Genomic DNA, 24,804 nt, shown 5'->3' on the forward strand with positions numbered 1-24,804 from the left:
GTTTTGGCTTTGTGGGCCATGTAGTTTCTCTCCCAGTCACTCAGTTCTGCTGTTGTACCACAAAAGCAACCACCGACAGTACATAAATAAATGTCATTAGCTATCTTCTAATAAAACTATTTACAAAAATGGGTGGTGGCCCAAATATGGCCTGCTGCCCCAAATATGGCCTGCTGCCCATGTTTGCTGACTCCTGCTCTGACTAATCAAGAAGTGAGTATATCACTTCTGAGACTTTGTCACACAGATTCTGGCTTCCTTGACTGCCCTCTCTTGCCCTCTCACTTGCTTACTTGGGTGGAAGCTAGCTGCCACTTTGTGAGCTAAGCTGTGAAGAAACCCACATGGGAGGGGAGCCTTCAGCCAACAAACAACCTGCAAGGAACTGAGGCCCTTGTGCCAGCAGTCAGGGAGGAACTGAATGTTGCCAACAAGCCTTTACATGAGCTTGGACGTGGATCCTTCCCCAGTCCAACTTTGGGATGACTATAGCCCCAGCTGACACTTGGATTGTGAGAGACCCTGAGCCAGAGGACCTAGTTAAGTCATGCGTGACCCCTGATTCACAGAAGCTGTGAGATAATAAATGCTTATTGTTTTAAGCAACTAAGTTTTGGGGCTGCTTGTTACATGGCATTAGATAACTATGATGATACACACATCAGATAATCAGTACACACCATGATAGGCTCCTATAACAATGAACAAGGGAAATGCTGAATATTATCTCCTCCTCTTGGAGAGTCACCGTGAACATCAACACACTAAATTTCCAAAACATCCTACAAAAAAGAAATGGTTTTAGTTTTGCTCAACCAATCATTTCCCAGGCATATTTAACAATGGATCCTGTTTTTCTGGGAAATACTTACTAATTTCTTATGGAGCTACTATTTGGAGAAATGCTGGACTATGAAAAGATCATACCATTTAAAGAAGTAGTGGTTGCCAGCATGCCATTTCTCCCTGGACTGAATAACTAGTCAGTAATGTTGACATCTTAGAGAATGAATAAAATCCTGTGGGAATTTGTATCTTTATATTTATGTCTATATATGATGTACTGTACTCACACATTTAAGTCCACCAGCAGAGATAGCAACTATTCTTTCTGTAATGTTTCACTCATTTTGTAACTCAGTAATCTCTTAACACAGAGGATAATAACAATTTTGAGAACTTGCTAAATAAAAATCCCTTATGTTGGCTCTTGGAGAGATTTCACATAACAACAGCTGGGCATCTTATGAAGCTAAGGATTTGTCTTGGTTTAATGTTGATTCAGAGAGAGGTATTTAATTTTCCACATTGCCATCAGGTTTTTATCTGAACAACAGATTATTATCCTGCAGTTTGCCAAGACACATCTCTGCCTTGCTTCACACGTGAGGAAACTGAGGCTCAAGGATGAAATTACTTCTCAAGCTTCAGTTTGGGGTGATCAGAGCAGGGGTCCACATCTGGTGCTCAGCCATGTCATGCTGCCCTTCTGTAATATTTCTAAAATGGTTCCTAATATGGTACATACCTTTCTGAGATGTTCTTTTTTAAAATGCGCTTCTATCTCACTGAAGTGTAGTAAGAGTAGAGGCACCACCAGCATTTGTCTAATTCTCAGATTCTTCTGACTTGCCCGTAAAGTTTCTTCAGCAACTCCAGACTGAAGAAGTTTACATTGTTCCCTCTCTTAGAATTTATAGCAATAGAGGGTTGCTTAGAAACTTACACATTTCTGATGCTTGAATCTAGCTAGAATTTCAGTAAAAAGCGGTCATCCAGTTTGCGTTTTAATGTCGTCTGGGATGGACATAACCTCCTGAGACAGCTAGTGCTGCTGAAGTGACTGTTTTCCCACTTAGACTGAGCCGAAATCCATCTCTCTGACATCATCCATTGTTCTTAATTTTGTCTTCTGGGCATTCACAAACCATGTGTAATTGATTTTGTATATAAAATAGCCCCCACATAGCTGATGTGTGTGTGGTACAGTGTTAGAAAGGGGACCAACTGCTTTTCTGTTTTTAAAATAGATACTCTGTTTTCTATAAATGGAAACATCTCTCTCTTCCTCTTTGATTTGTCATCTCAGAAGTGCCCATGGTTGCATGAGTCTATTTTGGACTTTCTCTTCTGCTCCCCTCTTTTCATTGTCTGTCCCACACTAATACCAGGTCCTCATATCACTGCGCCTTTAATAAGTCTTGATTCACATCTAAAGTCTAGAAACACATCTCTGTCCTTTGTTCTTCCAGACTGTCTGGAATACTTTAGCCCTTTAAATTTCCAAAAATATTTTAGAATCAGCTTTTCCAGTTACACGCCCGCCCCTTCTCCACAATACCTCTCTAGGAGTTTTTTGAGATTGCATTGACTCTGTAGGTCAATTTGAGAAAATGAGTCTCTTCATTTTTCTGAATCAAGCCTATCTCTCCATTTATTTAGGTTTTAAAATTTTTTTTTCAGTTAAGGTTTCTAATTTACTTCAGAAAGTTGCACTTTAATTTTTTCTAGATATTTAGTAGTGTTTTATTGTTACTGTACTACTGTACAACTTAGTAGTGTTTATGTTATTGTTTTAAAACTTCTGGATCAAAATAGAAGATATAGAAAAATAGGCAAATCATTAAGTGTAGCACCCAATGAATTTTGAAGTGAACTCACCCAGGCTCCCACAGCTAGATCAGTACGTGCACTCCAGAATCACCTCTCACATCCTCCCTCCTAGTCACTACCTTCTCTTTCTCCCTAAAGATAACCACTAACCTGACTTCTAATACTTTAGCATAGAACTTTGTATAAATGATACAATACAAAATGTGTTTTGTTTCCACCTTCATCTTACATGTGTAATTCGTGCACATTGTTGTGTGTAGCAGATCATCGATCTATAGCATTCTATTGCATGAATATATGACAATATATTTATCCATTCAACTGTTGATAGTTGCTTAGGTTGTTTCCAGTTTGGAGCTATCCAATGCAGCTATGAATTTTCTTGTTGATTTATTTGGCCCACAGGTGCATGCTTTCTTGCTGGGTCAAGTGTATGCATATGTTCAACTTTACAAAATAATACCAAACAGTTTTTCAAAGTACTTATACTAATTTACACTTTGACCAGCTGTAGATGAGCATTCTAGATGCTCACCAAGGCATGGCTTTGTCAGTCTGTGCTGGATAACAGTCCCCAGATTTAGCAGCTTGAAACAGGAATCATTATTTTTCACATTTCCATGGGTTGGCTGGCCTCATCTGGGCAGTTCTGCTTCCTGTTGTAGGCTCAGTTCACTCGTGTGGTTGCATTTACCTGGGAGCTCTGTTAGAACTGGAGTACCCAAGATGGCTTCATTCACACATCTGGTGCTTTGACTGGGGTGGCCGAAACAGCTGGGGGCTGGCTCAACCTCTGCCTTTCCATGGAGCCTCTCCTCACTCAGTCACCTAGCCCAAGCTTATTTACATGGCAGCTAGATCTCGAGATGCAAAAAGAAAAACTGCAAGTCTTCTTAAGGCCCAGGCCCAGAAGTCATATATCATCACTTCCAGCAACCTGTTGGTTAAAACAAGGCAGTGCTAGTGCAGATTCATGGGGAGGAAGGGCAATTAGACTCCACTTCTTGATGGGAAGGCTGGGAAGGGAGCAATTATTCCTGGCCATATGTACAGTCAATATACCAACAGTTCACAAGCCTTTCACATGCAGAATACATTTACCCCATCCCAAGACACCCAAAGTCTTGTCAACTGTGGTGTCAGGCCAGGCTACAAGGAAGCTGGGGCTTCCCTCTTGTGTGCCCTCTCGTGCTTTTTCTTTTGCTTCCTGTGATGGAAGCCAGCTGCCATGTGAACTGCCCTATGGAGAAGCCCATGTGGCAAGGACAGCAAAAGAGGCCTCCAGCCAACAGCCAGTGAGAACCGAGGCCTTCCACCCAGCAGCCCATGAGCACCCGAATCCTAGCCACAGCCACATGCGTGAGCTTCAGCCCCTTCAGATGAGACTGGGGTCCTGACCAACACCTTGGTTGCAACTTACAGGAGAACTTGAGGCAGAGGTACCTGTTAAGGACTGAATTGTGCCCCCCCCCATTCATGTGTTAAAGCCCCAACCCCCAATGTGCCTGCATCTGGAGATAAAGCCTATAAAGAGGTAGTAGAAGTTAAGTGAGGTTATAAGGTTGGGGCCCTTCACCCAATAGGACTGGTGTCCTTATAAGAAGAGGAAGAGGCACCAGAGTGCCTCCTACCTCCACCCACTGTGTGCTCAGAATAAAGGCCTTGTGAGAACACAGCAGGAAGGCTGCTGTCTGCAAGACAGGAAGAGAGGCCTCACCAGAACTGCCCTGATGGCACCCAGAACTGTGAGAAAATAAATTCCTGTTGTTCAAGCCACCCAGTCTGTGGTATTTTGTAAAGGCAGCCCTAGTAGACTAACAGTACTGTGCCCCACTACATTGTGCCTGGTTCTTGACCCTCAGGAACTTTGAGATAACAATAAGAGTTTCGTGTTTTGAGCTTTTATATTTTAAGACAATTTGCTATGTGGCAATAGATAATATATTAGTCTGATTTTTTTCTCTATATCCTCTTTTTCTCTATATCTTCCACTTACGTCCTCAACAGCTAGGCAGTGGGGTGCCCTCTTTGAGCCCTTCAGATTCTTGCTTTCCAGGGAAAGAGAGTCAGTATTTATGGCTGATAAGAATTGCTGAGTCATTTTCCCAGCAAAGTTAAAAACAGCTCTAGTTTGGATTCCCATTTGGGTGCAAGTAGTTGAGGAGAGAATACTCGCAGTGATTTAGAGTTCATGAACTCCCTGTGTATATTTGTATGGACATCTATATATATCTAGGTATAGATAGATATGAATTGCTCTAATTTTATCTATATAAACATATATATATATAAATATATAAATGAATTGTTGCAATTTTATTATTCCTGTAAGAACAACACTAATATGCTGGATGTTCTAGGTGGGTTTTAATTGAACATCTATTGAAATGAACCTGTAGTTTCTAGGACTGGACGAAAATAATTTGCTGAGATGTCAGCTGGGAATTCTCCCAGGGAAACCCTGGAAATGGAGAGCTTCCACACAAGATTCAGTGCTTGGACACCTTTTAGCAACAAGTCATTAAATCGACAGGTGAGTCACACCCTCTAGTATAAACCAGGGTAAATTTCTAAGGTGAATTTTACTTTGATATTCTGGGTCTTATGTTGACACATTTAAAATAAAATAAATACTTGTAAAGAACTTGGTTTTTTTCTTTTTTGGTGGGGGGGTGGAGATAATTAGGTTTATCTATTTATTTTTCATTTATTTATTTTTTAAATGAAGGTACTGGGGATTGAACCCAGAGCCTCATGCACGGTAGGCATGCGCTCTACCACTTGAGCTATACCCTCCCCTCCTGTTTTTGTTTGTTTGTTTTAAGAACTTAGTTTCTGAGTCACTGTAAACAAAAACAAACCTACATTTGCCTGCCCCAAGAGACAGTCTCTTTTTACCCCAGTCCACAACTCTATTCTTATGGGAGGTGCAGATCTGCCTCCACTTTTGCCCTCTGGGCACCTCCAGAGGCAAAACGGAAACCTCTGGGACCCACGCTGGCTGCTGGAAGGGGGAGGAGACAAGAGAAGGTGCTTTTGGTGGTTTTTGGTGTGGAGACTGTTGATATGTGTTTCTTTAATTCTCTTTTCCCTCCTGTGCCAATTATATAGTTCATGGAGCCTGGGAATGCCCCCTCCTTTGAAAGGTAATGGGGCAAGTGGTCACTGAATGGCCCAGGCAGCTCTGCCAGACCTTCATGGAGAAGGCTGCCTGGGTCCCCAGAGCGCATGCGTGGTCTGGGCCTGTTCAGAAGGGAAGCAGACCAGCCGGGCTGGGACCAAAGCCTGACTAGTAATGTGAGCTTATATGTGTCATCTGAGTAAAACTGGACTGAAACCAGGTTTAGGGGGACGCTGTTCCCTGGTGTATGTTTTCCGTGGAGACATTCCTAACAATGACTATTCAGCAATATTTACTAACTTCCACTCTGGTGGGTGCTCTGAAAATATAGGACTGTAGGTTAGTAAAATCATACCTACTTCAAAAGGCCTTGTTTTCACAATTAAACAAGTGAACTGTATGTGTTTTCAAGATGAGATGTTTGGGCTCTGTTTCCCTGGCCATATTAGCTTAGGTAGAACAAGAGTCAGGATTCGTGACCTCCCTGGGCTGCCCTTGGGCACTTCTGTAATTACATCCCCACCAGCCTTCCCCACCAGCCCACCCAACTAGCCTGGGCTCATCTGCATCCCTGGATAAAAGCATTTTAAGCGAAGGGAAAGACCCTTCCTACATATGTGAACGTGCTTTGTGAACTGTAATGTGCTATGTAAATATTAGCTGTGAGGTTGTTACGTTGCCAACAATCGCTTAGTAACTAAGAATGTGTAGAACTATAAAGGAAAATGTCACCCCCTCTCCTTACAGCTCTTTCAGGAAAGAGTTGCTCTTGTAAGTCATTGGTTTGACCTCTGGACTAACAAGCAACGTCAAGAATTCTTATTCACGATTTTTTTACGATGCAGTAAATCACAATTAAGGTAAATGTAGCCTAATGATGTCATTATCTTAAAGAAAATACCATAAAGTGTTCATATAACCTTTAAGAGTTTCTTTTTTTTCCTCTAGAAAAAAAAATAAAACAATCAATATTTAAGGTTTATAAACAGTCTTCTCTAGTGCTGCTTTCTCTCTGAGGATGAAAGGGAGCCTTGGGGGGGCTTGAACACCTTCATACCACAGCGGGTTGTTTCATTTTGCAAAAAGTTATAAATGGCGTCAGTCAGTGAACTTTTAACATTCTCTTGGTATATTAAATTCTCCTTGGAACTATCAGACAGACAAGATATATCAAATGATATACTATATACAGGTAAGTACTCTGAAATATTTGTTACATGAATGGATAGATCTGAAAATTATCTGAGAAGTGACCATAGCAGCAACATTTAGGAATCTGGGCAAGACTTGTATGGCAGTGGTCTGATTGCCAGTAAGTCCTGGCTCTTATTCTTTCCCTTGCATCCTATTATGTCTGTAATTTACTTTAAAAATACTCCAGCATGGATGGTGTGACATGAAAATTGTTGGTTGAACTTACACTCAGGGGCTGCCAGTTTTTGTATCAGGAGTTGGTACTCCAGGGGTGGTTAGTTAGCACTGTATTGGAAAGGTCACAGTGTCTCAGTTATTATCAGGTACTTTGCTAATTAGCACACCAAACATTGGTTATTATCAGAGCAACTAGTGGCTTGTTAACTTGCCAGATGAATGCTAGAAGTGGACTGTCTTTGATGAAATTAAAGGTATTCAGATATGTGGACTGATCAAATATTCTAGACAGCCCTCTAGCATGCCTGTACCTGGTTGTAGAATCCAGCCAGGCCAGTAGGTGCTTAAAAGGATGGGTTCCCATGTTTTGTCTCCAAATAAATGGCCTTGTCAGACTGGGGGATTTCTGGCAGCATGAGACCAACAACAGGGGTCATAATGGAATCCTATTTCTGGAACACTGTCCTTTCTTAATTGAGTGAACATTTCACCCAAAGGGCAGAGAGCTAGGATGTCATCAAGTCTGCAGAAGAGACCATATGAAGTAATTTGGGCTTATTTACTTAAGTTCATTCAGTGGACCTCTGGGTAAGGGATCATTTGGTGTTGCTTTCATTACAACCAGAAGTAGGATGCTCTTGGAGGGAGAGGCTAACCTTCAAACTTCTTAGGTAGTTATCAAAAAGTATCTGAGAGCTGTGTGAGACCAAATCAGCTCATTTGTTTACAATACCTGCCTCTCATTTGCTTACACTTCTGCCTGCCTGTCTCTTTCAATCAGCCATTTCATCTCTCCTACCCACAAGCTCACCTTTTCTGTTGTCAGCTTTCTTTTGCATCCGTGGGCTCATAGTGGATTGTCCCTGATGGGGTCACCTAGTCACCGGTGGGGAGACAGACATCTTCTAGTTCTGTGTTGAAAGAGGCTGCAAAGACAAGCCACAAAGAGGCTCTTCAGTCAAGGCTTAAAAATCAGGGAGAAGGAAAATTTTTATGGTGGTCACTGGCTAGGTTTTCTTTGGCTCCAACTTTGTAGCTTTCATGATAAAATAATAGATCAAACCCCATACCTATAATTACTCTGTGGGGCATGGTTGTCTAGTCTCCTGTATTACAAACCAAGCAATTTTCGTTGTGACCACTGGAGGTCGTTAGGGATCTTGTGGTGTACATTGAGGCTCATTAACATTAGGCCTGATGTTTTTTTTCACTGAAAACTGCATCCACTGTCTGGTACCTGAGTTCTTCTTTCTATGGAACAAGGACATGTAAATAACTAACCTGGTTCAGTGAAATTACTTTGCTTTGTTGGATAGCGGCTGTGTTTCTACAGAAAGCTGTATGTATTTCATAGTTCCATGAAGCTGTCATTACATGTTTGGGGGCTACTGATTTCAGCGGAAGTTATATGTCACTTTCTGGTCTCTAGATTTGGCAACCTGAAACCATCTTTAATGTGTTGTGGTGGTTTTTGTTGTTGAACATCAATTAGTTCATTCCCCAAAGTCTGGATGAAGTCTTTCTTATACTGCTTCCTCCGCATCTCTTTCCATCAGCCATGTCTTCTCTCTTACCAACGTCTGCAGACACCAGGTGCAGGTGGTCTAATCCAACGTGAGCCGAGCTTGATTTTAATTAAATCCAAAAGCCCAGCTCATTTTCATTTTTAGGCTAAAGTTAATACAATAACATTTCTAAGCATCTTTATTGTGACATAATTCACATACAATAAAATTCATCCACGTAAAGGGCACAGTTCAGTGGATTTAGCACATTCACAGACTTGTGCAACCATCACCACAATCTAAGTTTACAGCATTTTAATCACCCACAAAAGAAACCCCTTATCCATTAGCAGTCATTTACCATTCCAGTCTGCCAGCCCTGTGCAACCACAAACTTCTTTCTCTATAAATTTGCCTATTCTGGACTTTTCATATAAATAGAATTATATAATATGTAGCCTTTTGTGACTGGCTACTTTCATGCATTATAATGCTCTCAGGGTTCATCTATTTTATAACATGTATCAATACTTTCCTTTTATTGCCAAACGATATTCCATAGTATGGATATGCCATATTTTCTTTATCCATTCCTCAGTTGATGGACATTTGGGTTGTTCCCACATTTTGGCTACTGTAAGTAATGCTGCTATGAACTTCTGTGTATAAGTTTTTCTATATGGATGTTTTTATTTCTTTTAGGTTTATAACTAGAAATGAAATTGGTGGGTCAAATGGTAACCCTGTAATGAACTTCTGATTATTAAGCATTTCTTTCCTATAGTCCCTGTTTCCCCCATAACTGTGAGTAAGCTTGTGAATAAACAAGAGAATTTAGCATGATTTGAATGCCTGAAATCTTTGTATGTAAGTTCAAGCGTCTTTGTGCAATACCTTGTTCTCCAGGCAAAGAAGCCATTGTTTTGGATGCTTTGTTTTATAATTTCTGAATAACTTTGTTTTGACTCAGGCAGTTAGAAAGCTTGAACAGAATACTGTGGTATTGGTCAGAAATATGCTGTCACGATGTTTGTTAAAAGTTTCTTCTTAATCTCTACAAGATATGTTTAAATATCTAAGATTTTTCTTTTCTGTCCTAATAAATATTCCATATGGTTAAGGTTTTGGAAAATTTCTTAAATGGAGATTTATGATATTTAAAACATTTTTCAAAGGTTCACCTTCTTAAACCATCCCTCTGGCAATTTCTCCCTCTCACCTCAACTTAAGTGCCACCCTCCCCTGCCACCCCTCCCCGAAGCCTTTCCTGCTCATCTTTAACCCCCAGCAATTTTTCACAAACCTCTGTCATGGCATTTCCCCCCAGATACTGTGCTTGTGGCCACATGTCCAGGGGTGTTGTCCCCCTGCCGCTTGACTAGGCTGACCTTTCCTGTGACTCCTTAAAGGAAACTGGGTTGTTTGTGTCTGTCACACTTGGAGAAACCTATTGAGAAGTTTGAATCAGTCACCTCATCACACTGGTGGGACCGGTTTCAAATTGCTTCTGTTCATTAGCAGGTAATGCCTCCTACAAAGGCCTTTCCTGCTGGGGCTGGAGCTGTTGAAACTTGTAGCTTTTCCTGGTGGGTGGGGCAACATTCATGCAACTGCATTCCCAAGAGATGAATGGATTGGGGGTGTGTGTCTGTGTGTGAATGTAGGGAGAAAGTAGGGTGAGGGAGATTACAAACAGGCAAGGATTAGCTCTCGTCACTTGTCTGTATCAGAACCAAGTGGAAATGGGGTTGGAGGGCAGAAAAATGTACTGACTAGTGTAGAGTCAAGAGAACACCGGCCCCGACTCTACGTCTGTGCACACACCGCCTGTTCATAGGCAGCCCCGGGACGGCTCAGTTGAGGATGTCTATCTCAGCTGTCATCTGTGAGGAAATCTAATGCATAAATGTTTCAGAGACAATATACTTCTAGATGAATCTTAAAATATAAGAACAGCCACATCACTATGAGATACTGACGTCCATCTGAAAGGAGGATGTTTCTGTGTGCAGGTGGTGGAGAGGAGAGAGGAGTGTTCAAAGGCATACTGTTTTCTAGATATCCAAGACAGGCCTGAAAATGTGGGTCATCCTGACTCTCCTCCCCTCGGTGCCATATTCTGGACATATTTCTGTCCTTTCACATAGATCAGAGGGTCGTGGGCAACCACATGAAATATTAGCATTTGTTGTTGGGATGGGTTTTAGGGGTGGATGAAGCTGAGAAAGAGAATCCTTGAGTTTAAAAGGAAAAGAGAAACCAAAACCCGAAGCTGTTTTACTGGGCAGGGGATGGAGACAGAGGAAAAGTGGGTGGTGGGAAGGCCATTGGCTTCCATCAGGCAAAGCCCCCGCACTGGATGTCCTCACTTCCCATTTTGTAAGTGGTGCCAGTCCCCTGTATAATGTTTCACTTCTCTTTACAGCAGGTAGCTCCACCTGACACTGCATTGGTCATAGTATATGCTTATTTTTTTACCCTCTGCCTATTCTGCTAGAAGATTGCTTCATGAGAACAGGGGCTTTTTTTTTTTTTTTTTTCCTGATAACTATTTCTGTCCCTGGCACTTAGAGCAATACCAGGTACATAGTAGCCACTCAATAAATGCTTGCTGAACGAATGAAGATGTGTAAAATTCTCCTTATTACAACAATAACAAAAAGATAATTGGAAAAAAATTCCTTGGATAGTTCTCTAGGAGGAAGGAATTTTTCGAGATACTACAAGTTTTAGAATATAGGGTATTACTACTACTTGGCTTCATTCAAGACTTTTCTTTAATCAATTCAAGATCTCTGTAAAGCAGTTCCCAAATGAATTATGCATAGTACTAATACCCTAGGGTGCTATGTTGCACACCTCTAGGGGGTGCTATTTCACACTGTCATCTGTGTGAGTGGATTGAAAGTTGTTCACCGCATGACTTCTCAAATATAGCAGCCCTGGTAATACAGCCATTTATAAGTGACGTGATATTAGCTTCCAGATCTACCAAGTGTCGTTTCACCTTCTGTGTAGGAATAGTCAAATCAATAGATAATTCATTGGAAAGTGGAACCAAGGTGCCAAGAGGCCGTTAGTCTCTGTTCTGCATTTAAAAATCTCTTTAGGAACTTTCCAGGAGGGTTGTGGCAGAGTAAGAGCAGAAGGGGCTGCCATGAGACCCCCACTGGCTAGCACGTATTAGCAGAAGTCAGATGCTCTTAGTACACAGCAAGTGTTCAGTGAGAGTGCGTCATCTTTCCTCCTGCCCTCTGCTGGGAGGGTTCTCTTCACTCTCAAAGGGACCTCAAAAGAAACTTGAGGAAAGGACATGCTCTCTTCTGCCCTGTGGCCTCTGCTGTGTGCGGACTTCTGCTCACAGTGGTCTGTCACCTGGGAGCCACCTCGGGGAACAAACTTGAGGACCAAAGCAAACCATCAAGGCGGCAGAGTGAAAATACAGAAAATCCTTAACCCTTGATGACACTGAATCTTTGAATTCACTGACCTTGGAGCTACCCTGATTTTCCTTATTGATTAAAAGTGCAAGGAAGATAAATCGGTTTTAAAATGGTCCATAACAGCCCATTTTTTAGTCGTCACTTCTCATAACTCTGAGAATGTAGCTGAGAACCAGCTAGATTTGGAAAAACAAAAAAGCATTTAGCAGTCAGACAGATGTCCTTTACACATAGAAGAGAGCCCCTCAGAGCCTCATGCAGAGTCTAAGTATTTAATTAATTCAGGGCTTCAAAAAGGATTATACATTCTCTGATGGACACCATACATGTATTTAACACTTTGTACTTGACTTTGGCATAAGCATCAGGATCTGCTAGCTGCCTCTTCTACCAACGGAAGGTCAAGTTCACCGATGTTAGGCCGGCTAGGCCCAGCAGAGTCACTAGGAGTTTGTGAAAACACAAACTGCGAGCCTCATCCATAGACATTTCAGCTCAACACACCTGGGATGGGGCGGAAAAGCTGTTTTGGCTAAGCTCCCAGGGTGATTGATCCGCAGCCAAGTGTAAGACACAGAGCCTGGGTGACCTGAAGGCCTCAAGGCTTCATCTTCCTTTTGATTCTGCTCCTTCTTGGAAGCAGGAACACAGACCGTACGAGAGTCCTGTCCTTTCTAGTCTCAATTAACAAAAGTACTTGCTCAGGTTTTGTCGGTTTTTCATCTTTCACTTGCGATGCTTCTTAGTGGTTTTAGAAAGTTTCATTGTAAGTAACCTTAAACTTGACACAAAAATAAAGAAAATATTTTACTCTCATATAATTGGAAAATTCAGAGGTAGGTTTGGCTGCAGTTGAAGCTTGATCCGGGAGTTCAGTAATAAAACCAATGACTTATTTCTTTCTGCCCCTCTGCTCTGCCTTCAGCAGTCATGGCTTCATTATGGTTCCTCAGTTGTGTCTAGAAGAAAAAAATGTCCTTGGTTTCACTCTGAACTAGTTTAGGTCCATGCCCACTTCTGCCAAGTGCTGTGGCCACGGGATTGACCCACATGAATTGAATTAGCCTTAAATCATGTGCTTGACCCACATGAACTGAATTAGCCTTAATCATGCACTTTTTGGCATCAGGAGTGGAGTCAGCTCTTATAGAACCACATAGACCACCAAATAGGAATTGAGGTTATTTTACCTAAAAAAGGGAAAGTGAACGTTGGGTGCCAAAAGCTAAAGCCTATTTATCCAGCACTGAACAAACATTCACTGCGGGTCTGCTGTGTACCAAGCGTTGTTCTTAGTGCATCGGATTCAACACTACACAGAGTGTAAAAGACTCCTGCTCTCTCAAGTTCATACTTCAGGAGACTAAAAGTTACCCTAAAATGGGAACTGTGAGTACCCACGCATCTCACTGAATATCTGACGGCACTCTATAGCACCACTGGAAATATCTAGGGGTGTTTTACATGTCTCAGAAGTTAGGGCAATGTGGTAGACTGGATAATGGCACCCAAGTAAGTCCACGCCCTAACCCCTGGAAACAATGAGTGTTACCTCATATGGCAAAGGGGCCTTGCAGTTGTGATTAAGGGTCTTGTGTTGGGGAGATTATCCTACATCACTGGGGCTTCATTTAATCACAATGGTCCTAATAAGGGATGCGAGAGACATCAGAGTCAGAAGAGAAGACATTGTGATGATGGGAGATACAGAGAGATTTGAAGATCCGGGGCTGCTGGCTTTGAGGATGGAGAAAGGGGACATGAACTACGGAACACAGGCAGCTACTAGAACCTGAAAAAGGCAAGGAAACACGCTCTCCTCTCAGAGCCTCCAGAAAAATCCAGCCCTGCCAACACCTTGACTGTAGCCCTGTGAAACTGATGTCAGACCTCTGACCTCCAGAACTCTGAGAAAACATATTTGTACTGCTTTAAGCCACTAAGATGGTGGTCATTTGTTATAAATGATCAGGAAACTAATACAAGCAGTGATTTTTTTCTCCTCCTGCTTTCCAACTTCTTTTTTTTCATCCTTTATTCTAATTTACATGTATCTATTTACCGCCTGCTAAGTTACAACTACCACACCAGGTGCTGGGGCCAGAGCAGCACCCAAGACGGCCACCGTGCCTTTTCTGTGGGGCTCACAGTCCAGGGGAAGAGGAAGACTTCAAATGGTGAATGAGTCCAAAAAATGACTAAATTTGAGGGTAAGCAAGAATGGAAACACAAAAATAGAGCCTGAGTTAGACTACAGTGCACATCTAAGTGTACAGGATTCAGGTTGCGGCAAAGGATGTGAAAGTTAGTTAAGCAGGGCTCCGTGAGCGACAGGAGCCTCCCAAGGGGAAGTGCTCGAGGAGCAGGAATAGTCAGCCTGTTGGGAAGGTGAGGGGATTCTGGCAGAACCCCAGAAATATCACCCTAAAAACCCACTAACATCACCGTATATGGTTACCTATACGTTGCAAAATTGCTTTTTACCAGCCATGTGACTTGAATCCACCATGCTGCTCCCAGAGAAGGTTTCTTGCTCCTTCCTCAGGACTGTATTGCTTCATTAGACACAATAAAGTTATATAATCATAAGAATCGCACAAGGGAAGTCAAGTCCATGTGCACGCTTTATCCTTTATTTTCGACAATCCAAGGGGAGGCCTGGCCAGCCCAATAGATAGCAAAGAAATAGCTCCAACTGTGCTAAGTGACAAAGGGAAAGCATTGGGGACCTCACCTAGTCCAGGGGATCAGGGAAGCCTCCCCTGAGGATTGGACATTTAGGCTGGAATCTGAAGGATGTGTAGGATTTAGACAAGCCAAGACTTGGAGGATGAGTGTCCCACCTAGAGGGGACAACTTGTGTGAAAGCCGTGGGCCCTTTTTGTCTATTCAACAGTCACACTGGGCTTTCGTAGAAGCATTGGAAAATGTGCATAAGCAAAAAGAGGAAAATACCAATTACCTGTAGTTGCACGACCTAGATTTAACCTTCTCGTTTTTGATGCTTATGTGTATCTATTTGACTATTTATGAATCAGGGTAAACAAATTATTTTTAAATCTTAAAAAAAAAAACAACACAACACTTCAATCACTCTTATTGCTGTACCCAGACCCTGCTTTGCTCTCTCATTCACTGGAGATTTCAGCATGCGGTTCTGCATTTTGTGTACACTCCAAGCCCAGCTGTTACTTGGTGTGACACCAGCATCCATTGGAAATCCACCAAACACAGACCCTTACCATACCATAGAGTGTTTGTAAAGCTGCCAGACAAGACTGAGGGTGCTACCTAGGCAACTAGATGACAGGGACCTCCTCCCAATCCACTTGGCCATCTCCGGGCCACCTCTCCAAGCTGCTCCCCTGTCAGTTCATCACAATTTTGGCAGCTTCTTTCTACTTCTTACCAGAAATTTTGGAGCAGAGACTAAGCCTTGTTATTTTTGCAAAGCACACATTGTGTATTCAGTAGCACGCTGCAAAGCATTATCATGAATTATTTAAATGAAGCTATCCTTGTCACAACAAATGAGCAAAGCACATTTTGTTCATTGTCTCCTTACATGTTGTTATTTCTTTTCACGGATTTCTTACTTCAAGACATTAACTAAAATGCAATGAGCCACAATGTCATTACTGCAAACTACCCTAGTTCTCCGCTCCTCACGTACTGATTTTTTTTTTAATCTAACTGAAGCATTTTCTTTTCTTCTTGCTTAAGATTCATTATATTTGAGTGTGTCATTGTAGCAGTGTAAATGAGGGACAAATATAAAACTTGTATAATTAAGGTTGACTTTAAAAAGTAACTCAGATTCAATTCTCTTTTGCTTTGCTGGAATGGAACAGTAGATGCTGTGGGGTGGAATGGAGGATGGGGACAAAAACTCTGAAGATATGAGACCTGTCTCTGAAGAGGAGGCTGAAAATATTTCTGTTTTTGCATCCAATTTTACTGATCTGCTTGAGAATTCCAAATGAGAGTAAACTGTTTCTCAGGGGCCAGTGAAATGATTGTGAAGCCTTCCTCAGACAGTGAGGAGTTAGGTCAGTGATCCATTAGGATTAACTGTTCTTGGTGTCACAAGCCTCACTCAGTTTGAATGTTAATTTCAATCAATACTGAGAAGATCCCTAAGGGACACTCTGTCTTGATACTTGGTGCTCCCAGCGCATGGACAACTCCATTCCTTGCCCCCTTCTTACACCCGCACCCTAACCTTTCCCCAGACCACGGTCCCATTGTAAGCCATTCTATTTTGTCTCTGGTCTGGTTGTGACAAAGCTGCATGGATGGGGATCAAGAAAAAGTAGCAATTTAAAATAATGCCAGGGCAGGGGGAAGGTATAGCTCAAGCAGTAGAGCGCATGCTTGGCATGCATGAGGACCTGGTTCAATCCCCAGTGCCTCCCCTAAAAATAAACAAACCTAATTACCTCCTCCCCACCCCCTACCAAAATAAAAGAATAAATAAAAATTTTAAAATAAATAAATAAAATAATGCCAGGGGAGTAGAAACACACAAAAATAATAGACAATCATTAAAACTTGGAACTGAAGCAACTAGCTTCTTCTTTAAAAAAACAAAACAAAAAACACACACTTCTTTACAATAATTTTTAACTTAGAAAAGTTGCAAAAATAGTACAAACAATTCCTTTAAGTTTTTCACTTGGATTCCTCAATTGTTAATATTTAGCCATTTTTGCTTTATTATTCTGAATATTTGAGAGTGAGTTGTAAACATAATGCCCCACTAACCCTAAGCATTTCAGTATGTGTTTCCTCAAAAACAAGCAGACTTGGCTGAAAAAAATCACAGTACATCCTCCAATATCAGAAAATCCACATTGATTCAGCACTACCACCCAATGCACAGACTCCATTCAATGCAGCTGATTCTTCCAACAATGTCCTTTATAATCATCCTTTTCTTCTCAGTCCAAATCCAATCCAGGGTCACCCACTGTATGTAGCTTTCACATCTCTATCTCCACCTTCAATGGAGCAATTCCTCAGTTTTTCCTTGTCTTTTCTTACATGACACTTGAAGAGGACAGATCTGCTACTTTGTTGAACAACCTTCAGTTTGTGGTTGGCTGGTATTTCCTCACGATTACATTGAGGTTGTACACTCTTGGCAGGAAAAACACAGACTGGATGCTGTGTTCTTCTCATTGGGTCATTTTGGGGGCAGAGCATGTCAATTTGTCCCACCGCTTGTGACTTTTATCACTTGGCTAAGATGCTTAATTATTAAGTATTTTATATTTATTAATTTATAAATAACTAAAAAGGATTTGAGTGATTAGTTTTAAATTAATTAAAAAGTATTTGAATCTATGCAAATATCCTTTTCCTCAGCAAACTTTCACCTACTAGTTTTAGCGTCCATTGATGATTCTTATCTGAAACACTTATTACTATGATAGCTGCCAGGTGGTAATTTTCTCATTACTTAATTCCTCTACGTGTATTAATTGGTGTTCTGTTGCAAGGCAGAACTTTTCCTTCTCCCAAGACTTGTAAGTGAATCTCTAGTTAAGCCAGCAGTTTGGTAAATGTGTGGTCCAGACTGCCTCTGGGTCTAGTGGATATTCAACAACCTGGGGGTGAGGGTACCTAAGGTCTTTTTTGTTCCTAATTGGAGGTGCCATTTTCATTTCACACTGGGACTTTCTGAGGCTTGACCCACTCTATGGGAATTTAGGACCAAGAAGACCCATTGCAGGATGAAATCTGTTCAGAGTCACAACTTTTCTTTCACTGAGTTAATCTGTGTTCATTAGGACCCAGTAACAGGGCAGCAGAAGCCACTTAGCAGTGAGGGAGAAGTCTTGGAGTCTCAGTGGCCTTAGGTAAATGAATTCTGGTAGGTTCTTATTACCAAAGTTTCCAATCAGCTGTGAAACTAGTCACAATTATCTGTAATTCTACTGAGTTTGGAGGAAATCAGGAGTTCCAGGGAAGAGTCTCGATTGCTATCTGGTGGCTTGGGACTATAGCAGATGTTTATTGCTAATATCTAAAGAGGGCAATCAGGTATTAAATATCCTTTTTTTTTTTTTTTTGTAGTTGTTAGCTGCAGGGCCAGCAGTGCAAATGTCTCTTTGGTCTAAGGTTTATATAGCCCCCAAGATGACCACTTTGATAGAGCCTTGGATTTTATATTTATTCAAGATCTATCTGTGCTTAGGTAGAATGCTTGTAAGAAGTTTTCTTGATAGATGTCATATTAAAAAATTATTATTGAATTTCTTAAGGTATGATGATGGTATTATATATAGTATATATATTTTAAAAATGTTTCTTATTATTTAGTGAGACACTGAAGTATTTATGGATGAAATTATATGATGCCTTGGATTTGCTTTAAAACAATATGAGAGTGAGGGAGTAAGAAGAAAAAGGGGATATAACAGAAACCAGATGGTCTGTGAGATGATAATTATTTAAGTTAATTAGTGGAGTCATAATAGTATAACAAATATTAATGTGAAATGAAGACATTTTCAAATAAAGGGAAACTGACAAAATTTGTTGTAAAGAAATGCTGAAGGAAGTCCTTTAGGCTAAGGAAATTGATAACAGAAAGAAACTTGGATTTATAAGCAGGAATGAAGAGCACAGAAAATGATAAATGTGTGAGGAAATATAAAATTTTGAAGTTATTTTAAGATAAACGACTATTTAATGCAAAAAAAATGTATTTTGGAGTTTATAACTTAAGTAGATGCAATAGATATAATAACAAAAGCATAAAGGATGGTGATAATTATACTGTCACACTGGCCTTTAATTTTACATGAATATTAACTCTAAGTAGGCTATGAAAAAAACAGATGCATACCATAGTTCCTAGCAACAACTTAAAAGAGTAGTGTAAGAGATATCCTAAAAAGCCAATAAAAGAATTAAAATGGAATATAAAAGAATTTATTAACTCAAACCAAGGCAGGAGAAGAAGAATAAATGTCCATAAAACAGACGGGACAACCAAACAACAAATAACAAAATTAAGACTTGGTTTCAACATAACAATAATTATATTAAATACAAGCAGACTAAACCCTCAAATAAAGGCAATGATTGTCAAATGAGCTTAAAAAAACGCACTGTATAATGACTATGAGGGATACACTTTAAACATAAAGGCACTGATTGGTGAAGTATAAGGATAGGGAAAGATACACTGTGCAAATAGTAAGCATATAAAAGTAGGATGGTGCACCCCAGTGTTCACAGCAGCACTGTTTACAATAGCCAAGACATGGAAACAACCTAAATGTCCACCAACAGATGACTGGATAAAGAAGCTGTGGTATATTTATACAATGGAATACTATTCAGCCATAAAAAATAATAAAATATTGCCATTTGCAGCAACATGGATGGACTTGGAGAATGTCATTCTAAGTGAAGTAAGCCAGAAAGAGAAAGAAAACACCACATCACTTACATATGGAATCTAAGAAAAAAAAAAGACAAATGAACTTACTTACAAAGCAGAAACAGACTCACAGACATATAAAACAAACTTATGGTTAACAGTGGGGTAAGGGGGTGGGAAGGAATACACTGGGTGTTTGAGATTTGCAGATACTAACTAATACATATAAAATAGATAAATAAGTTTAAACTGTATAGCACAGGGAGCTACATTCAATATCTTGTAGTAACTTATGGTGAAAAAGAATATGAAAACGAATATATGTATGTTCCTATGTGACTTTAGCATTGTGCTGTACGCCAGAAATTGACACATTATAAACTGACTATATACTTCAATAAAAATATAAAAAAGTAGGATGGTAATATTAATATCAGACAGAATGGACTTCAGGACAAGGAATATCACCAGAGAGATTGAGAGGGATGTTTTATAATGAGAAAAATATCAATTTATGAAGAAGTCATAACAATTACAAATGTTTATGTACCAAATAACAGAGTTTCAAATTACATGAAATAAAAACTGACAAAATAGAACCAAACGAAAAAATCAGTAAGAATATAGAAGAACTGAGCAATATTCTCAACCACCTTGAACTAAAATTTGTAGAAAACTAGACACAACTATTTCCAAAAATGTGTTCTTTTTATGAGCGAACTCACATTGATCAAGATACATCACTTCCTGGTCCACAAAATAAGACTCAATGCATTTCAGAATTGTTGAAATCTTATTAAGTATATTCTTTAACACAATGCAATACATTTTGAGATTAATAAAAATAAAATATCTAGAAAATCCCCAAATATTTAGACATTAGCATCACTTATAAGTAACCTATGGTCAAAGAAGAAATCACAAGGGAAATCAGAAAATATTTCCAGTTAAATGATAAGGAAACTACAACAGGGCTAAGCATGTGGGATTCAGCAAAAGCACAGCTTAGAGGGAAAATATCATGTAAATGTTAATGTTAGAGAAAAAAGGGGTTTAAAATTAATGACCTAAATTTCTATCTTAAGAAACTAGGGGAAAAAATAGCAAATTACACTGAAGTAAGTAGAAGGAAAGAAATGATGAAGACTGGAAATCAATAAAGTAGGAAACAGACAAACAATAGAGAAAACCTATGAAAACAAGAGCTGGTTTGTTACAAAGAGTAATAAAATCTATAAACTCCTAGCAAGAGTAGCCAAGGGAAAAAGAGAGAAAACACAAATTGTGACTATCAGGAATGAAAAGGGGATGTTGCTCTAGATCCTATAAGCACCTAAAAAATAAAATTGTCAACAATTTTATACTAACAAGTTCAACAATTTTAATAGTTGTATAGATTCTACATACATGGTACATGAATTGAGACCGTTTTACTGCTCCCTTTACAATGTGTATACCTTTTACTATTTTTTCCTGCCTTGCTGCACAGGCTAGGACCTCTGTTCCACGGTAAATGGAAGTAGTGAGAGTGGACAACCTTGCTTTGTTAGGGGGAAGGCATCTGCTATTTCACCACTAAGTATGATGGAGCTATAGGTTTTTATTCTAAGTGCATTGGGAAGTCATTGTAGCATTTTACTTGCATGAGTGGCTTTATCTGATTTACATTTTTAAAAATCCCTTTGGCTGCTGTGTGGAGAATGGGCTCTAGGAGGGCTGGAGTGGAAGGACGGGGGCAATCAGGAGGCGGCTGCAATCACCTGGGGGTAGGGGAGAGGCGTGGAAGCAGTGCAGGCAGAGAGAAGTGGCTGGATTGGGGAACATATCTGGGGGATGTATATTTGTAAAGCTGACAGGACTTACTGATTTTGGGGTAAAAGAAAAGAAAAGAAAAAAAAAAACCAGACATGTCTTAACTGTTTATTTCAGATTTTTTTTCTTGTGGATCTTAGATATATTTTGTTATTCATCTTCCTCTTTAGAATGGATCATTGAAAGTAGGTACAGTATTCTTAAAAATCTATCCTTCAGTTATTTAGGATTTAACTTTTTAAATAGGTAGAACATTAGAGAAAGAACAATGACCAATATTTATACTGGATTTGTAATCAATTTTAGATATTCGTATTCTGAACTAAAGTTTTGTATTTTGCTTTCTAGGGTTGTCCAAGAGTGGTTTTCAGAAAGGATGCAAGTGGCCAGAGTGGATTTCTCTACCGTGTTACCACGCTTCATTTCTCTCTATATTTTTTCCTTTCTGAATCCGAAAGACTTATGTGCAGCTGCACAAGTCAGCTGGCCCTGGAAGTTTTTAACTGAACAGGTTTACTATTTGTCACTTCCCAGTAACAGGGTCCAAATGCAACTGTCATCTGTAATGAGGCAACTGGGGTAGTTCTCCTCCCTGAAGATAATAACTGAGGGTATCTGACTCATAATTAACTTACCCTTAAGAGAAAAAAAAATGGGGATGAACTAAAAATAGTAGTTTATTTTGTAAGTCAGGGGATATACACTATTCTAATAATTCATGCAATTTTAATAATCTTTAAATACTGAGTTATTTAGAAAATAATTTGTCTGCAATAAAGAAGTCCAACTTTTTGTGAAAAATCATTTAAGCTTTGGTTTTTAAATAATGTTATTTTATTCACCTCAATAATCGCTATACAACCACAACGCTAACTGATCCCTCTTTGGTTAACATCTGTTGAGGAGTATAAATCTCTATCTTCTACATCCTCTGCCATTAATTCTGCCTCTGGACTATCTGTCTCCTGGTAGACATTAAATACAAGTTAATAAGTTACTCCTTTAACTCGTACAAATTTTCCAGGATGAGTTTGTGCTGAGATTCTGATCTCAGAGAATACCTGCGGGGCCACGTGCAAGAGCCAACTGTGAGCCCTGGATTTCTAGCATGTACGAATCCAGGCTTAGTGTTCCTGTGCTCTGTGGTCTGTCTGTCTTACTTTCAAACTTCCTGTGTCCTTATATTTAAGGAACACATCTTGTAAACAGATTATGGTGGTAGTGGTTTCCTTTTAACACTTAACAATCTTTGACTTATAGCTGGGGTAATTCAGTCTGTTCACATTTATGTAAATACTGGTATGTTTGGGCTCAAGTCCACCTTTCTACTATTTTTTTTTTTTTAAATGGAGGTACTGGGGATTGAACCCAGGACCTTGTGCATGCTAAGCATACCAATGAACTATACCCTCCCCTCCCCAGTATTTTATTTACTATTTTATATTTTGTTGCTCTCCTTGTCTTCTTTCAGGGTTAACTTAAACTTTTTTGAGATGAACTATAAAGCCTTTAGCAGTTCTTTTTCGGCTAACACAGCACTTATTACAGCACTCATCCTAGGGTTATTTTACCTCCTCCAAGATAATGCAGGGAGCATAGAACTCCTTAACTCCATTTGCTTCCCTGCTCAGTTTTTATGCTTTGGTTGTCAAATATTTTAATTATACACACACACAAATATAAAATACACAAACACACATTTATATATATATATAAACCTCACAAGTCTTTACTTTTATTGTTTGACAGAGTCAATATTTACTTATGAGTAACTCTTTTTGTTTTCTTCACACTTTCTTGCATCTCTGAGATTCCTTTTGGGATCATTTTTCTTCTGAATTCTCTTTACTATTTCCTAGACTGCAGCTTGCTGCTGACAGATTCTCTTAGTTTTTGTCTGAAAATGTCTTTATTTCACCTTCAAATTTGAAGGCTATTTTCACTGAGAATTTGAGCTCTGGGTTGGTAGTTAATTTTTCATAGAGCTTTGAAAATTTTCCATTGTTCTCTGGCTTTCATAACTTTTTTTTTTTTGAGAAGTAGGGAGTTTTATTATTGTTCCTTTAAAGGTAATATTTGTATTCTCTAACTGCTTTTAGGATTTTTTTCCTCTCTCCTGTTTTTTCTGCAATTTTATTACAATGTACCTAGAGGTGTTTGTCTGTTTTGTATTTTGAAATGATTTTTCAATTGGAGATAAATGTCTTACCAGTTTTGCAAAGTTCTCAGATGCTGCCTCTTCATATATTGCTTCTGCCCCATTTTCTCTCTCTTTTTTCTGGGATTCAATACACTAGATTGATTCACCATGTCTCATATGTTTCATATTCTCTTATGTGTCTTTCCCGTCTTTTTGGCCTTCAATGTTTCAGTCTAGATTTTTCTTCTGCCTAGTTTTCAAATTATCTCTTTAGCTGGATTCTAATTTCCTCTTAAACTGGTCCATTGAGTTCTAAATTTCAGTTATTTTTCAGTCCTAGACTGTTGACTTGATTGCTTTGCCAAAATTTTCCAGCCATTTAATTTCTTAGGCCTATTAATTAAAGGTTTTTTTTTTAAGTTCATGTCTGACAATTACAACTTTTGGCTCTCCTGAGGGTCTCTATTTACTAAAAAAAAAAAAAAAAACTAAAGAAAAAACAAACAATTTTTATCTTTTTGTGTACCTGGCATTTTTGATTGAGAACCAGATCCTGAGTGTCAACACCGATGTGAGAATTTGAGTCTCTCTGGGTGATGTTATCTTCCTCCAGAGAGAATTTGACTTCGCTTCTGGCATTTGGGTAGGCTAGAAATAGATCACTTAAATCTAACCAGAGGATGGGCTACTTAAAGCTAGTTTCAGTCTAATTCCTTATCATCCTACTGAAAAAGATCTCGGCTGAAAGCCTGGGGTCATCACCAGGGTGCTTCCCCTTAGCGAGCCCTGAATTTGAAAATGCCTTAAATTCTTATCAACATCTAAGTCTTTCAGTCACAACTTTCTACCCTGCTTCTCAGCTTAGGCTTTACTTTGGATCCGTCAAATTCCTTGAAGTGAAAAGTGAGGCCAAATCAAAATATTACCTCTCTGGGTTTCCCTTCTCTTTGGGGTCATGGTTGCACAAGTCCTTATTGCATCAGTAGCTCAAAGCATTGCTTTATAGTATTTTGTCTAGTTATTTGATTAATTTAAACCACATGAAATTTGCTGTTTTCATATATCAAAACTGGTTGCATATTGGCAACATGGTGTGGGTCAAAGTTGTTCCCAGTAGGAAGGTTGGTCTGAAACAAGCTACCACACCATTGCTAGAAGCAGAATTCTCAGAATCTGGGGTTAAAGTAACCAAATGCTACAGGAACAGTGGATAAGTGTACAAAGATGACTAATACATATATTCATATACTATGCATGAATATGTAAATACATGTTCATCAAGGAATATTTTTCCTATGGAGTAAGGTGTATCTCTTACTTCTCAGAGTCAAGCTTAGATGGCAAGTCAACTGCACTAGGCATCTCAATGTAGTAAGAAAAAATTACGTGTCCCTGAAAAGATTACT

The 24,804-nt window shown here is 39.5% G+C and overlaps 1 protein-coding gene and 1 non-coding gene across 2 annotated transcripts in view; one reads left to right on the forward strand and one right to left on the reverse strand.

The window, feature by feature from the left end:
• The window catches only part of ECT2L (epithelial cell transforming 2 like), a 63,265-nt gene that overhangs the window by 2,917 nt on the left and 35,544 nt on the right, over nt 1–24,804 (forward strand). Inside the window, exons 2-4 of the mRNA XM_032485034.1 lie at nt 5,013–5,146; nt 6,482–6,594; nt 21,607–21,769. Coding sequence (XP_032340925.1) covers nt 5,045–5,146; nt 6,482–6,594; nt 21,607–21,769 — 378 coding nt within the window. The 5' untranslated portion in view covers nt 5,013–5,044. The remainder of the gene's footprint in view (nt 1–5,012; nt 5,147–6,481; nt 6,595–21,606; nt 21,770–24,804) is intronic.
• On the reverse strand, nt 5,337–5,409 carry TRNAG-ACC. The gene has a single exon. It is a non-coding gene; the product is annotated as a tRNA-Gly (tRNA).

The sequence above is a fragment of the Camelus ferus genome, chromosome 8 (assembly GCF_009834535.1).
Source record: "Camelus ferus isolate YT-003-E chromosome 8, BCGSAC_Cfer_1.0, whole genome shotgun sequence".
Classification (NCBI taxonomy): Eukaryota; Metazoa; Chordata; class Mammalia; order Artiodactyla; family Camelidae; genus Camelus; species Camelus ferus.